General features: G+C 34.5%; 1 protein-coding gene across 1 annotated transcript in view; it reads left to right on the top strand.

Moving 5' to 3' along the window:
- The window catches only part of SGCZ (sarcoglycan zeta), a 484,691-nt gene that overhangs the window by 450,334 nt on the left and 18,606 nt on the right, over window positions 1–15,751 (top strand). Inside the window, exon 6 of the mRNA XM_054825539.1 lies at window positions 8,988–9,060. Within this exon, the coding sequence (XP_054681514.1) occupies window positions 8,988–9,060 (73 nt within the window). The remainder of the gene's footprint in view (window positions 1–8,987; window positions 9,061–15,751) is intronic.

The following is a 15,751-nucleotide window of genomic DNA, read 5'->3' as shown; positions in this document are numbered from 1 at the left end:
CGAGTCTCTCCTGACTCACAAACAGTAAAAGAGCAAAGACTAGACTAGGGTTATGCCACAGGACTCACAGTGGAGCTGGACTGTTACAAGGCTTGCCAGGTAATCTGAATTGTGGTTGTAATCTGAGTCCTGATACTGCTCCTTGGTGACATAGAAAGGAGGATTGAGACCGGCACTGATAAATTACTTTGTGACCAGCGCAGTCCCATCTTGAAAATGGAGTGGTAGATCTAGCAGTAAATTACTGCCATAAACCCTCTTCCCACAGCCTCTGCAAGGTATGTGGCAACTCTCTTGTGGTTCTTGCCTGCAAAAACATCTGAGTCTTTGGCAAAAGGTGTGTATTTCAGCCAACTATAACATATTGCAGTATGCTTTAGTATCTTGTCCTTTCCTGCAGAAAATACGCCGTCTTTCCTGCGATTAATACAGATCACACACAGGCACGCGTTTGCTAACATGGCCATTGGTGGTTTAAAGTCATTGCAGTTAACTAATTTGAAATACACCTGCTTCCATTTTGTTACTAAATTAAAAGGCTTTCTTCATTGCTATGCTGACTTGAAGGTGGGAATATTAAGTGACAAAATTACTGTTGCACATCCTCTCTCTCTCTCTCACAGCTGCAGGATTTCCATTTAAAACTGCAGTAAAGACTTATCTCTCAGTTAAGTCATTTGCCTTTTTGCATTGCGGTAATGCCAGGTTTGAATGTGCCGTATTCGTACGTGTAATTTACTTCTGGAAAGAAAACCAGAATATTAATAAAGAGTAGGAATTAAAAAGTCAGTCATAACAGGTGATAATCAAGATAACTAGTGGCAATATCAAATTGAAACTTTTTAACAACCTTGTGAGGAACCGATATTATAGCTTCATTTTATTTCTAAAAAAAAATAAAAATAAAAATATGATTTTCAGTAATGGGAGACACTAGCATTTTTGTTTCATTTTGGTCTAATAGGCATAAAATGTTTTATATAAACTTATCTGTTTCAGCATTGTAGAAATACATCTGAGTATTCTTCTCATATTTTCATTTTTTCATGAATTCAAAGGCATTTGAAGGCATTTTTACAGTGACATTTTAAATACATACTGTATACTGGCATATGATGGACTTTTTAAATGTGTATTTGTGCCCTCTACAGGGTGCACAAATGCATTTATCTAAATACTTGTTTATAATTTATCAATGGTATGCTAATTCCTATACAGTAAAAATGCTATAGTAGAGGTATTTCAAAAATCTGGATAATAGTCCTGCTGCTTTGTGGCTTCCTTTTGCATAAATAAAACAATTTACTAAATTTTAAGAATGCAGCAGTAATTCTCACATAATCATAACATTTTTTCAGTATGTTGCATTAATGACAAAGTAGAGAACATGAATAAATGCGCATTTACATATGGCGTAAAGAACTGGCCACTAAAACCTATATAAGACACCATATGAATGACTTTTAATACTAAGGGTAACTGAGATGACTTCTGATATAGTTAAAGTAGAGATTTCCAAACAAGCTGTCCTGATTTAGATAAAATTCAGATATGTCGACTGCTGACCAGATGTTGAAGGCAAAAACTTCAAGGTTCTGAGGTTGTGTGCATTGTTGCTCTAGTCTCAGTCAGGTATCAGTAGTTAACTGCCCTCTAGAGATGTCAATTTCTCTTTTTTGGCTATAGATCAAATATAAATAATATGTACTCTTAACTTAGGTAACTAATGAGATGTCTAGACTTAATAGAGAAACTCCTGATAAATTCTTCTGAGCTTTTGCCTGTTCAAAATCAAACCATTTATTTATAGAATAGCTTAACTGAAGGGCAAATGCCCTTTTCTTTATCAAAAGCTAATCATTAATTCTTTTTTTTTTCTTTTTTTTCGAGCTTTTTGAAGCAGAGTGGATAGACATTCCTGGATCAGTTTTGTAGCTAGGCAGCAGTACATGATAGAATTTTCAGAAAACTTTGAGATGGGAAATTATTGCTGGTTGTTCTTGAAACTAGATGAAAAACAATTTTCCCATTCTCACATTTTTCCTCCTTCAGATTCTAACATTTTTCCACAGTATTCTGTACAAATACATGACACTTTTAGTAAATATCAAGATAAAATTATAAGGTAATTTAATTAGCCTTTAAGTTAAAGCCTTCATTTTGTACTTGGGATATCCAAGTTCATGTGCCATTCTTTTACATCCCAGGTGAATCCACTGGTTATGAAGGTATCGACTGTTGTTTGATAGTCCTCTCATTCATTGATTCATTCATTTTTCATCAAGGAGACAGCAATTCTGTTTTGTAACTGATTAACTATTCATTAGAGCATAAGCCCGAGTGTTCCAAATCCTAGGGTTATCTTCTTCAACAAAGTGAAAATGCAGTCTTTTTGATCTATTAAATACAAAAATAATCCCATTAAAATTCAATTTTTTGAATGTAGACAAGGACAATTTTTGCTCTGTGTTCCACTATTGTGAACCCAGAATAATTTGCACCATTTTAAGAAAAATGCAAATCCAGACTATAATAAGTATCTAGGAACAGAAGATGATTTTTTGCTTTTCAGGAATTATTTACTGTGAAATCTAAATGTAAGCTTTAAATCTATTCATGTATCTATCTGGTGTAACTTTTCAAGGAGACTGTGTCAATTCAAGTAGAAAATGGTTGTAGTTTATCTTTTTTATTGTCATGTGTATCTCCATCTGTCGTACATCGTAGGGGAAAAAAGTAAAAGAGGTAATGCAAATTATTTTTTAAAACTTGTTCTTTGTAAACCCCTTATATATTTTTCTTGTGTTGAAGAAATATTCAATTTTAATATGACTTCTCAGCAGTTTCATTTAAATATATTGACTTTTCATCCCAGAAGTAGCATTTAGAACCGCCATTTCCTATTATTAATTGAATTATGTTATTGCTACACGCAGTCTAAATATTATTCAAATAGATTCACTTTTTTCAGCAGAGTAAACCAAGTGGTGGCCAAACATAGATTTTGGATGTGAACCTTCAAACAAGTGTGTGTATTAGCAACTGAACACATAGGCATAATCCAGTTTCATTTGCATTGCAAGACAAGAGGTGTCTTAACTGCCCACCATTAGGAAGCAATGGTTCAAATGTTTGTACTCAATAGAAGTTAAGATGATATTTAAGAAGATAAATGCAGGCTGTTGCAATTTTGCAAGTATTTCCTGGAGTTGTGATTTGCTTTGATCAAATTTTATAACAATGAATATGCTGAATTTTAATTTATTGGGGAACTCATTCTTCTTATGTAAAAGAAAGGCTTAGTAGAAGTCTTGCTTTAGTAAGGTTGCCATTCAGAAAATATACCTCAACCATTAGTCTGGTTCAAGGGCCTTGAGTAATGAATCTAAATAATTCATTTTAGAATTTACTTTTTCGTAATAGCTTACCTCTGAAGACTTCGGTGCTCATGCTTTAATTTACAGGTAAACAGCTACATCTAGTCAGGCCATACTACAGCTTCCTACCTATAATCTAGCTCCAATATGGCCACATCAGTACCATACCTGAAACCTTCACTGTTTAACATTAGTCAGTTTTGCTGCTGAGGGACTGCACAAGATTGAAATCCCAGCAACCATGCCAATCATGTTTTCATAAAATAACCTACTTTCATTTTAGTTATGTACACCTCTATAGCAAAAATCCAGTTTCATCATGCTTTTTTAATACAATTACCTAATTAAATTACATTTCAAGCCATTTATTAAAATTGAACGTCTGCATTCTGATTCCTTTGGGTTTCTAATCAGTCCAAGATAAATTATAATAACTGGGCTTGTAAAAAAAGAAGAAACAACCATTTTCTGTGGTCTTTTTATGATCATTGATCCACCTTTTCTTGGTTCAAGGGTAGATTTAAATTAGATGTAAGGAAGAAATTCTTCACTGTGAGGTTGATGAGACAGTGGAACAGGTTGCCCAGAGAAGCTGTGGATGCCCCCTCCCTGGAAGTGTTCAAGGCCAGGTTGGGTGGGGCTTTGGGCAACCTGGTCTAGTGGAGGGTGTCCCTGCCCATGGCAGGGGGGTTGGAACTAGATGGGCTTTGAGGTCCTTTCCAATCCAAACCATTCTGTGATTCCGGTTTTTTTTCAGTCTGGCAGTGATCAGCTCTTCCAAGGTCTTGGTGTCGAACATCAGCTAGCTAATCTCACAAAGGCACTTTTAAGTTTTAGCTACATACATATGGTTAAAGATTTAAGAATTGTTGTGGTTTGGGTTTTTTTAATTGCAACTAAACTTTTAGAACATAAAGTCTATGTTTTCAAGGTCTCCAATGGTAAAGCAATCTTGATTAATTACTCGTATTTCTCTGTGAAAACTGTGGATGCTTTAACTTAATAATGAGCTTGCAAAAAGTAAAATTGCAAGCTTCAAAAATAATGAATATTTTTCAAACTCTTCTTTAAACTCTGTAACTCAGAGGACAAATTGGCATTACAGTCTAATACTTGCATAATCTTAGTACTTCATCATATTGTTACTTGACGTTTCTGAAAAACCTAGAGAAAGATCAAGGCAGTAAGATTCAGCTATGCTTGTGACGCTGCAAAGCCATATAATTTGTACACATCAAAATGCTACACGATTCCATTGTCAGTACATTTGAGGTTATTTGCTTACAAGAATGATGTGAATGAGTGGGATAATGCTAATATATGGCTCACATGGCAAACTAATTTATTAGCTTTTGATTCTTGGCTCATCAACTTTTCAGCCAGCATTCTTTTTGGGGGAAAAAAAAAAAAATTAGCTCTACTAATCAATATGCTCAGGTGCTGGTCTTTTCTTGCTAATCAGTTATTAAGTCACTGAAAGGTATTGGTGGTGTTGTGTGAGCTAACTCATAAATTAAGAAAGGATCATTTGCTGGTTAAATAAATGACAAAATTCCCTCAGTGTGTACATATATAAGCAAATATATTCCAGTACCAAATACCAATGTTGTACCTCCACTGTTTTTATGAAACTCGCCATTTCCCAAAGGCTTAATTTCAGTAACCAGTAAATTGAGGAGAAATGAGTAATTTACACTAGTCTCTGAATTCTGAATATTCAGTTTCAGCAGGAATGTGTGACTAGTTTTGCTTGTAGGGAAAGGGTCACTTTGATTCGCTCTGTGTCAAAAAAGTATGTTTTAAAGGTCTGGTGTTTATAAATCTGCTATGTATAAAGAGGTTTCTCTGTAAATATACAGCTGGACTTTCTTCCTTTTTGCCTGACTTGTGCTACTTACTGAGTTTTCTCCAGCAATCTCTATAGCGACTGGTATTATTTGACCAGTAGTTTACTTTCACAGATGCTCCTTTCTCAGCGAAGTCTTTACTTAACTCATTCTCTTCCACTGGAAGCTGGACTTAGAAGTAATTTTATTCAGTTACACTTAGAGTTTTGATTTTACATCCTTTGCACATACTCCATGCCCTTGCTATTTTATTTGCTCTGAAAGGTTCACTTTTTATAGCTATCCATTCTAACTCATGTTCCTTTGAATTCAGTTCCCTAACTACTTCCTTTTGAGCTGTACTTGAAAGGACTTGAAGGTTCAAGTCTTTTCTTTTTATTCTTTTTTTTGTATTCATTCATCTCTCTCTAGAATTTCACTCGTTGCAAAGTAGGTCTTGGGTACGATTCTGTAAGTCTGGGAAGACAGTTAAGAGATCGTTGTCTTATTTCTGTAAAAAAGTAAGTGTTTTAACATTGTAAATTATTAAATACCTAAAGTATATTTCTTTCATTAAAAAACCCACGCTATTCACTTTGAATCTTGATTTATATTGTTATATTTATTATTCATAGAAAGGTATGTTTGTAGCACCATTTCCTAAGCAGTACTGATCTACATGATCTAACTTCCCATCAAAGCACTACAGATTTACATATAGCAAATAAAAAAATAAAGAATACCTTCCTATAGTTTTCCTTTTGTTCTGTATTTTTAAGTAATGCTGTACAATCGCTTTCCATTTTTCTCGATCCTGCTGTTTAACTGCTGGAAACACATCAGTAAATTCTGGCTGGCTGATCTTTTTCACCTTTCTTACTAAAAACAAGATAATTGTAAGTGCCTGTTTTTCTTCTAGCATAAAATAAAAGGGATAGCAAATATTCTTGAACTTGTTGATAGCACGTTTTCTGAGGATAAAGCATTTGCCACAGGAACTATTATACTTACCATATGACAGATTAAATCCTCAAAAAGAAAAAGGAACACGTTCATTTTGTTTAAATTTTATTTTATTTAATTATATCAGTTTATCCTTAATTCTGCCTGCCTGGATTTTCAGTCTGCTTGGAGAACTTGGACTTTCTTTCCAAAATTGTATTTTGTTAGAGGAGAAACACCTCATTTTTAAACAAATGCTGCTGAAAGTGAGGAAATACTAACACTGGCTCGGAACCAGCTGTCATTTATCTTTTGTTATCAGTCTTTGCCTGATATTATCTTTGGCACTTCTGATTGATTTAGTGTCTGACCCGTACTCCAGTGATGTTTTATACATCTTTGCATTAATTCCGCTCTTTCAAATGTTACAGCTGTGGTCTTCTCATAAGTAAAGACTGACAATTCTGTGTGTTGCTCAGTTAGTTACATCTTCGTATCCTATTGCCACCTTCAAAAATACAAAAAGCCCGTGGCCTTGAAAGTATTTAATTTTGCTGATGAAAAAGGTGAACGGGATCTGGAAGCACATTCTTTGGTTTCTGGTATTCAGCTGCAGTAGAATTTCTTGCGTGCCATTATAGATAGGAGTGAGATTTATTTGGAGTGCCAGCGAGCCTGGCTATACAGACACTCTGTTCCTCTCTCTTAGAGGCAGCAGAATCGCAAGGCAATGTCAGGTTTAAAAAGCAGATTCTGCGCAGAACCTCTGTGGATACTTTTAGGTAAAAAGATATGCTGCTTTCTCCCTCCTGTGGTTCTCCATAACACTCAGTGAAATTTGGTTATAGAAACTGGATTTGTTTGTTTTCTTGTGAGATCGTCAAAGCAGCAGTTGTAATGAAATTGGTTTTGGTATGCTTTGCCAAAATATTTGTAAAGCTTGCTGAGTTCTGGAGATAAAAACCTAGAACATTACTTCATTACTCTCAGAAATCTCCTCTTCCTCTCTTGCATACTTTATACAAGTAGAGTATTTTACAGTGAAGGGGTGGTTTGTTTTTTAGGGTTTTTGTTTGTTGTTTTTTATTTTTAAGTGAAAGTGGAGTTTAGAAGATGACTAACGATGATTTTCTGGCAGTAATTTAGTTTAATGTTTAATTAGGGGGGTTTTTTTTGGCTTCTTGCTCAGGACATTTTCTCTTTAACACTATAAAATAATATCATCAGTTAAACATTATATAGCCTTATTCTGCTTTCAAATCCTGGAAAAATCTGTTTACTAATTGTTATTGGTTAGCTTCAAAAATATCTAAAAATCTATCTCCATTAACAGCTAAAATTTCTGAAAATACATGTGAAATATTTAAATAAATTAGTTAAATAATTGAAAATACTTTCTTGTATTTAAAATATCGTAACAATTAGAGTGGTGCCTCTCTTGTGTTGAGCACTTCTTACACAGCTACTGTGAGATAGTAATGGTATATTTTTAAGTTTACTCAGAATTCAGTGGTCAGAACACAAGAAAATTTCTGTTGTTGAAATACAGCAATTAATCCCAGAATATTTAGTAGTCAGCTAGAGTTATCCCAAACATTTTCTTTGATCTTATTTCTAGTGATAGAAGGTAAATGCATTACCTGTTTTACACATTTTTATTCACTTCTTTCATCTTTACTGTTGGTTCTCTTTTGGAAAGTCTTTCACACAACAGTTCTAGGTTATTTTCATTACACAGTGCCCAGTATACCATCTTCAGAGAGGGAAAGTAAAAGCTTACAGGCACATGGATATTTTTTTTTTTTTTTTTTTTTTAAAAGCTAGAGTAAGTTTATATGTGGAGGACAAAAGTTATGGCATGGGACGAATCAGTAAACAAAAATAGACATGAGAATAAGATTCAGAAAAAAAAAAAAGACAAACTTTTGACTGCCTAACAACGTAGGTAGGCTATTGCTATCCATTAAAAGTAAATTGAGTGGTATAAATGACTGTTATGTGTTCAGTCCTTGTGTCTGAGAGTTAAGAGAAATACTGATTTTATAGTGCTGTTTACTATGTGTCAGTTTCTTGAGTTTTCTATTATTTTAACAAAGAACTTGCTGTAATCAGATCTTTATTAAAATTTTTTTGATCTTTTTTCATTCTCCTTAAAATTGCATTTGGAAAAGGGATTGTGTAAATATTTGTCTATTTTCAAATAACTTCAGTAAGCATTTATCAGAACACTAATTTTTTCATTGACAAGGAGTTTTTCAATGACAAATCTTGGTCATGTAACTGAAAATGTAGAATTATCATACGCAACTTGGACCTAGTGATAGAAATTAAAATTCAATAGAGAATGAATTCAGTTTTAGTAAATAGTTACTAATTTTCTTTGTTTTGATTTTGAGTGCCCAGTAGGAGATACATGTGCATCCACTACCAACACTAAAACCAAAGTACATTCCAAATAAGTCTCTTTAATTTATTGGAGAACAAAGGTATTCAGTGAGAAAGGTCTGGTGGAAGGAGACTCTTCCTTATCTGTAAAATGATCCACCTCCAAAGTGTTGAGATGAGCATTCAGGCAAGTCAGTACTGAAAACTTTAGATCTCTAAATGTCTTCAGATTTGTATGTGAAAATCATCTACTGATAAGCAGAAGTCTAAGTTTTCACATCATGTCGGTTCAGATTTTGAAATAGAAATGCAAACAAAAATATGAAGAAACATTGATAATCATTAATAAAGGATTCAATCAGATATTTTGTCCTAAAAATGTCAATTTGTGGTCATACATTTAAATGTGTTTTTATTTTCCAAAGTAATTGTACTGTATTTTATTTATGTATTTTAGGCACGGAAGGGGCAGTGTTTGGGCACTCTGTGGAGACACCCCATATCAGAGCAGAACCTTCCCAAGACCTCAAGTAGGTGTTGTTCAAAAAGTTGTTTTAAAATCAAGTATTCTCAAAAATAATTAAGTCTAGATTAAAAGCAAATATCTGTATAGTAATATATACTGCCCACTTAATGACTCATACATATCCAAAACACTGGTAGACTCCCACTTGTTCTAACTTAGTCAAAAGAATCCCCACAAACCTTTCTCACGCAAAATGTAAAATACATTAATTTTATAAATGACTTGCTTCCTGTAGCATAATCCTTGAGAAGTCTACTTTCCCCAGAGATTGGAATAGTCAGGCATTTTTATGGTCAATTGAGTACAGTACTGTTTAATAACATCAGACCAGATTTTGATTTTTTTTATGAGCCATTACAGAATATATAAGTCAAGTTAAAGTAAATAGCCCCAGATTTTTTCTTCAAGTGGTGTTTCCAGGTTGTTGAGTTTTTTGAATACTATACACACACACTCCTGAAAAATTCATTACAAAGTGAGGCTACATTTGTAAATGTAAAAAATCCAAAGTTTTCTGTGCATGTTCACAAAAGTGGAGAAATAAGTAAATAGTAAAAGATGAAGTCTAAAACTTACTGAAGCATCTATAGATCGAGAAAGAGAAAATTTAGAAAGGTTTATAGTGAAATCTTTTTCTTGAAGTGCATGTATGTGCACTGCTAGATACTGATCTGTAATTTATATGGATGACTAATGGGAATATATGACAATCGCAGAAAATCAAAGGTCCTTCCTCGTGTTTCTCTCAGCAGAACTGGTGAAGAACAGTATAGACGTTGTTTCAATTCTACTATGATTCCTAAACATTATATATCTATCCCTTTACCTGCCCAGCAGTGCTTACAATTAATTGCGGCAGAAAAGCATTGTTAAATGTCTTTCCCTGTATTTGCAAAGGCATTTAGGATCATTGACCAGTAATGATTTTGCAGAAATCATGTGCAGGAAGCTGCCCATGTGGACAAGTTTGACCGTTGTATGTGGGATGTAAGAACTGAAAGATTGTGTTTGATTATTTACACTAAATATTTTAAGGTAATGTGATCGTTTGGGGTCTTACGGAGGATCTTACTCATTGGATTTTTATCTTAATAATCCCTATCCCCTACCAAGACTCCTGTCGGTCCTTAGTTGAGAGTAGTTGTAAAGGTATTTATTAGTGATGGTCATCAAGGTGGTATGGTCTCTAATCAAAGGGAGTTCAGCAGAAATCAAAGTGGAAACACAACAAGCTTTTTTCAGGACCCCAAAAATTTGAGTAAGAGGGTAGAACCTGTCCTGCTCAAAAGAATGTGGAGACACTGCTCTGTCTACTTCTCTAATAATTAAATAATAACAGAGTGCAAATGTATGGTGAAACAGATAATCCTGTGTCTTCAGGTCTAATTTCACTATGGTTAAAATCACCTCATGTTGCCTGCTGTCTTTTGGCTTTATTCATTGCCATGATGCCCATTGTTGCATAACATTTTCCAATTCCACCATTCCTTCAGCTCATTTTTCCAAGATGGACTTAATTAGTGAGAATTCTACTGAATTTTCCATTCAACTTTCTGCCCTCTCAATAATAATGACCTTAAGATAAACTTTTTATTTAAAAAATGTATAACATGGAAACCCTTGCTGTCTAGTCAAGCAGCATTAGCTTATATGTAAGTGATTTTATTCTTGATATTGTCTATATTGTGTTCTGCAAGTTTTTGTACATATGTGCTCCTATATATTAGTTAGGATTCAGTGATATTCCTTTTTTAAAATTCTCATATAACTTTCATTATTTAAAAATGATGACATCTACTATCAGGACAGATATTTCTTGGCTTTTGTTATGAATCTTTCTAGAAGGTAACCTGCAGAGCCTTTTTAACCTTGTAGCTTGAAAGAACTGTAAATAATTGTAGGTTTGTGTGATGTTTAATGACAGCAAAATACTGTTTGACACTCAGATCATATGTATCCCTTTGAAAATTCCAGTTGCCATATGCCTTTTAATCTTATTTCAATTTATTTAAAATAAAAAAAAATCTTTTTCTTTTTTTTTTTTTAAGTTCAAATCCTACATTCACTTTCCCTAAAAATAAGATGGCTTTTTTTTGCTAATTTAAAAAAATGTTGTCAGAAAGCAGTGATTTAGTATTTAGATGATTGTTTGCCAAATACACCCAAACAAATAGGTCACCAACTCTAATATATTTCCCCATGACCTCAGAAGCTACCTCTATCACAGAAACAAAACAATATCAGAACCCCTTTTCTGGCCTCACGCCCAACTGATACAGCTACATTGATATTGTAAAATCATTTTATCCTCTAAAACATAATAGTTGCTACCCTCCCAACAGTGCCTGCAAATTGTTTGCAGGAGTCATAACTGACTCTCAAATATGCCAGTGACTATTTAGCTGCATAGATGGTTGAGTTCCAGTGCTCTGCCCTAGCACTTTTTAATATTTTAGTATAAACTTAGCCAGAATGTCCAGCAGACCATACTGGCAGTCCTAAAATGGTGTAGAGTGTTTTTTCCAAATGCTGCATCCCTGCGCCTTGGGACTTTTGAAATGAACAGTGATGTCGGAGAGTAGAGAGTTTGCCGAGTTGATATTTTAAAGTTATTTTTTCAGTGGACACAGGTCATTGCAGTTGATAGCAAATTGCAGTGCATAAATGCAAATATATTAGGCTATGAGAATACTTGTACGCGGGGGTGAAAGATAAAATAATTTAGATCAGATTGTTAATTAAAATATAAATGTACCCTAATTTTTGATGTTGGAATATGTAGTTGTGGTCAAGTAGTAAACCTCAGACATCAAGATATGAGTATGTTTAAACAATACCTTACACACACACCAAAAAAAAAAAAAAAAAAGACACTGGAAAAATATTCATAACCTTGGATATTTTAAATTGAATTTAAAAAGTGGAATCCTGACTACATTGATTACTGGGAATGAAACTGAAGTATAAAATTTGGACTAAGGTTTTGATACCCGCAAAGCTCATGGTGTTTGCCCCAAAAGTCCTGGGGCTTTAGCTCAATCTATTCTGGACGGGGAGCCAAAAAGAAAAAGTCAGGTTCATATTGCCTTGACATATCTAAACTTCGCCTCAGCCATTCTTTGTTCTATAGCCAGATTTTGAGGTCTTCAGACAGAGAAATATCTGTAATATTTGCTGTTAAAAATGTATCATGACAAAATAAAACTCAGTTGATATTTAGAAAAATTCCTTCCTATGTGCTTAACCACTTTGGTCACATCTTTCTCCTGTCTTACGTTTTCAGATATAGCTAGCAAGGTTTTGCTTTCAGAAAATGTTTTTCTACAGTCCTTTATGAAAGCTGGAAAGCTCTTTTGTGTCAAATCCCAAAAACTAATTAAATCTGACTTTCATTAGCTGGGATAAGCAGCATAAAAGAATCATGCCTTAGAATCAGGAAAATGAATTATATCTTAATAATTTAATCTTCATATTTCTCTCGCTACTTTTTCTCACAGGAACAAAGTTATGAAAACTAAACTGCCAATATAATAGGTCCCCAAATATTGGTTTTAGGCTAATAGTGCATTAAAACATGGTGCACTAATAGGTAATATCCATGCAGAAAAGAGGCAGGCAGTAGTTAAACGCAGACAGCTTTGCCCTCGATAACCTCCTTAATAAGGGGGTAAATTACTTTGTTGTCGTTCTCTGGGGATAACTGCAAGATCAAATTTAATAGGATTTTTTTCTCTTCTCTGTCAAGCCTCGCACACCATTGACTATCAGCTAATCCTGCGAGCTAATGCTGGGCATAATGAGATGAAAATTGATCAAGCAGCAAGGAACCACCCAAGCTAGTAGGATCCTACTTTACCTCTGATAAGAATTAAAAATACACAGATCTTGCACAAGGGGTCTGTTTCACTCAGAGTTTGTAAGAGCCATCTTTTGTGGCACTGAAGGGGTGGTTTACCAATAGGGCAAAGTATCTATTCTGCAAATAGATGGAGCGAAGGGAGGCATCAGAAAGGAATTTTGACATTAACTTGTTAGTCATGTGAGCAGGCTGAGAGTAACAAAAGCACTGGGACACTGTTCATCTATTTTACTCAGAAATCGAATAATAAACCAAACCTCATGAAAAGGGAGAAGATGTAGTAGAGTAAAAAGCCCTGCAGCTTCCTTCCTGTTTTAATGATGTCAGGTTCTAGTTACTTTTCAATATTTGCTTTTAATAAAGTGGAAATATTTGCTATTTATGTTTTCAGAATTTTTGTTTGGTGTTTGAATAGTTATTTTAGTGTTTGGGCATGTGATTGATAGAAACTTGTTTGCTTAGTCTTATCCCTAGCTGTTGAAAATATTATTTTTCTTTTTTTTCACATATATGTACATACAAAAACAGAGATAGGTGTAGTAAAAATGTGAAAAATTGCCAGAAGCCAGCTTCTTTTTTTACTTATATATATGCTTATATATATATTACAAAATAAAAAATTAAATTGAAATAAATAGAGAAGAAAGCCGGTAATACAAGATTATAATTACTATGCAGCTAGGATGCAGTAGGAACAAAAAGTAACTAGGTATGGCTCTTTAACTGAAAGAATAATTTGCTTTAGTGTTCAGTGACGATTATTATATTTGACATTGGAGAAGGGAAAAGGCTCTCGTGGGAACTGGGATATGAAGGAAGAAAGTATTGCTATCACAATAGATAGCAAAATTCATTGAGTTTCATGTGGTTAATTTAGGGTGCTGGATGATCTCTATCCCTGATCTGTGACTGAACTAAATGTGAAAATAAGGTCAAATAGGCAAAATGTATAATAAAGCTTTCAAACTGGAAAACAGACAGTGGGACGGATGGATTGGTAGCATTTCTAGTGAAATGAATGGAAAGATGGCTTAAAAGAGTCATCTAGTATGTTAGACCCTTTAGTCTGAACTCACTAGGATGCAGTGGTTTAGAATATTATTTTGAAAGATTTATTAAAGAAAAGAATTAAGAGCTTGAAGATAAGTAAAAATTATGACGAACTAGAAGGCAAGTAGATTCTGCCAATCCAAAGAAATATTTTTCCCTTGATAAGATACCTGATCTAGAAAACGGAAAATAGGTAGATCTCCCATCTGAAGTTTAAGTACAGAATTTGATATAGAACTATATCTGATTAGAAATAAAAAGGCAGGACAGATAAGGGTGTATTTGAAGAAACTTTGAGTGGTATATAATAGGCATGTATTGTTCAAATGCCTGCTTCAGCCTGGAGGGAGATCTTGAGCACTAGAATAAGAATATAATAAAACTCAATAGTATGATGGTGAATATTGCATGAAATATTAGATAGAAATCAGCATTCTGCCTTTCAGATGCAAGAGGTTCTGGATAGCCTTTCAAAAGGAACGACAGGGACAATTAAAATTCTTTATTATTAGTGACTGGATTATGGTTGCTTTATGATTATGCCATGCCATGGTTTCAGGAACACAGAGATGGGTTCCAGGCATAGCTGTCTCGGGCTAACAGGGTTACAAGTATAAATATAATACCCTATGAATCCTGTCTCAAAACCGGTACAAAGCTCAGAGCAATAGAAAACATTTGCACAGTGCTGAGTTAATGAACGACAAGGCAATCTTACACTCTTCAGGTCAGCGTGAAGGCAGCTCCCTTACGTGAAGCCCGCTCAGGTCTAACAGCAGCCGTGACCATCAGAGGCACCCGGGGTCCCAGGGGGAGATGCTCAGGGTTTCAGTAGTGCCGTGCTGCGTACTCGCAGCTCCAGTAAGGCTCATTGCCTCTGAGGTTGCCCCAGGGCTGCGACACTGCTTCCAGACCCAAGCTGCCGCTGCACGTTCAAGAAAATCTAGTTCCACACAGTTCCAGCCTAAGACTTGATAGGAAAACACATGCTTTGCTCAAGTATTTAATTTTCACAGGTATTCCAGGTAGAAGTATTTGACCTTTTTTAATGAAAATTGAAAAAAAGTGCTCAGTGTTTAGGGGCTGATGCTAGTGATGCCACAACTCATTTCTGAAATGCTTTGGATTCTAAACCAAATACAGTCTTGTTCCACCATACCTGCATGCTCCTTTTTGCAGTAGTTTTTTCTGATTAAATGTGATTTGATACACTACTTCTAGTTCATAAAACTTATACTATACATCATTAAGGCCAAATAATGCCACTGTAACAGCCATAATGTTTTCATTTCCTATCTTTCTTATGATTTTAAATGAATAGTCTTACTACTGCAATAATAAAAAGGGATATTTATATTTTTTTCATTTGAGCAACATTTCATTTCCTTAGACTCCTTATACTAAATTTCTCCCCAGAGATTTTTTCACTCTAGTTGTTCTTTTTCCCCTTTTCAGGAATATCTACATTTTCTATGCCACTTTTTTAGCACTTTCCCCAAAAAACAAGGCTTCTTAATTTTGCTGTCTGTTCTCTTCCCTCATCTCCCCGATAATTTGCGTAGCAGTAGGCAGTTTCATCCATATTTGATAGAAAGGCAAAAGATCCTTAAATTTCTATATGTTTTCTGCAAACCAGTGCTTAACTAGAGATGCTAACATGCTTTAATAAGAAAATCAGCTAGTATTAGTAGTATTTACTGCTGTCAGTTTACCCATTCATATATACATGGCTTCAGACTACCCTCAACTTCTGACATATCTTGCTTCATGGTGTCCTGGTTTTGGC

The sequence above is a fragment of the Grus americana genome, chromosome 4, assembly GCF_028858705.1.
Source record: "Grus americana isolate bGruAme1 chromosome 4, bGruAme1.mat, whole genome shotgun sequence".
Taxonomy (NCBI): Eukaryota; Metazoa; Chordata; class Aves; order Gruiformes; family Gruidae; genus Grus; species Grus americana.
This window is presented reverse-complemented; position numbering and strand designations above follow the sequence as displayed.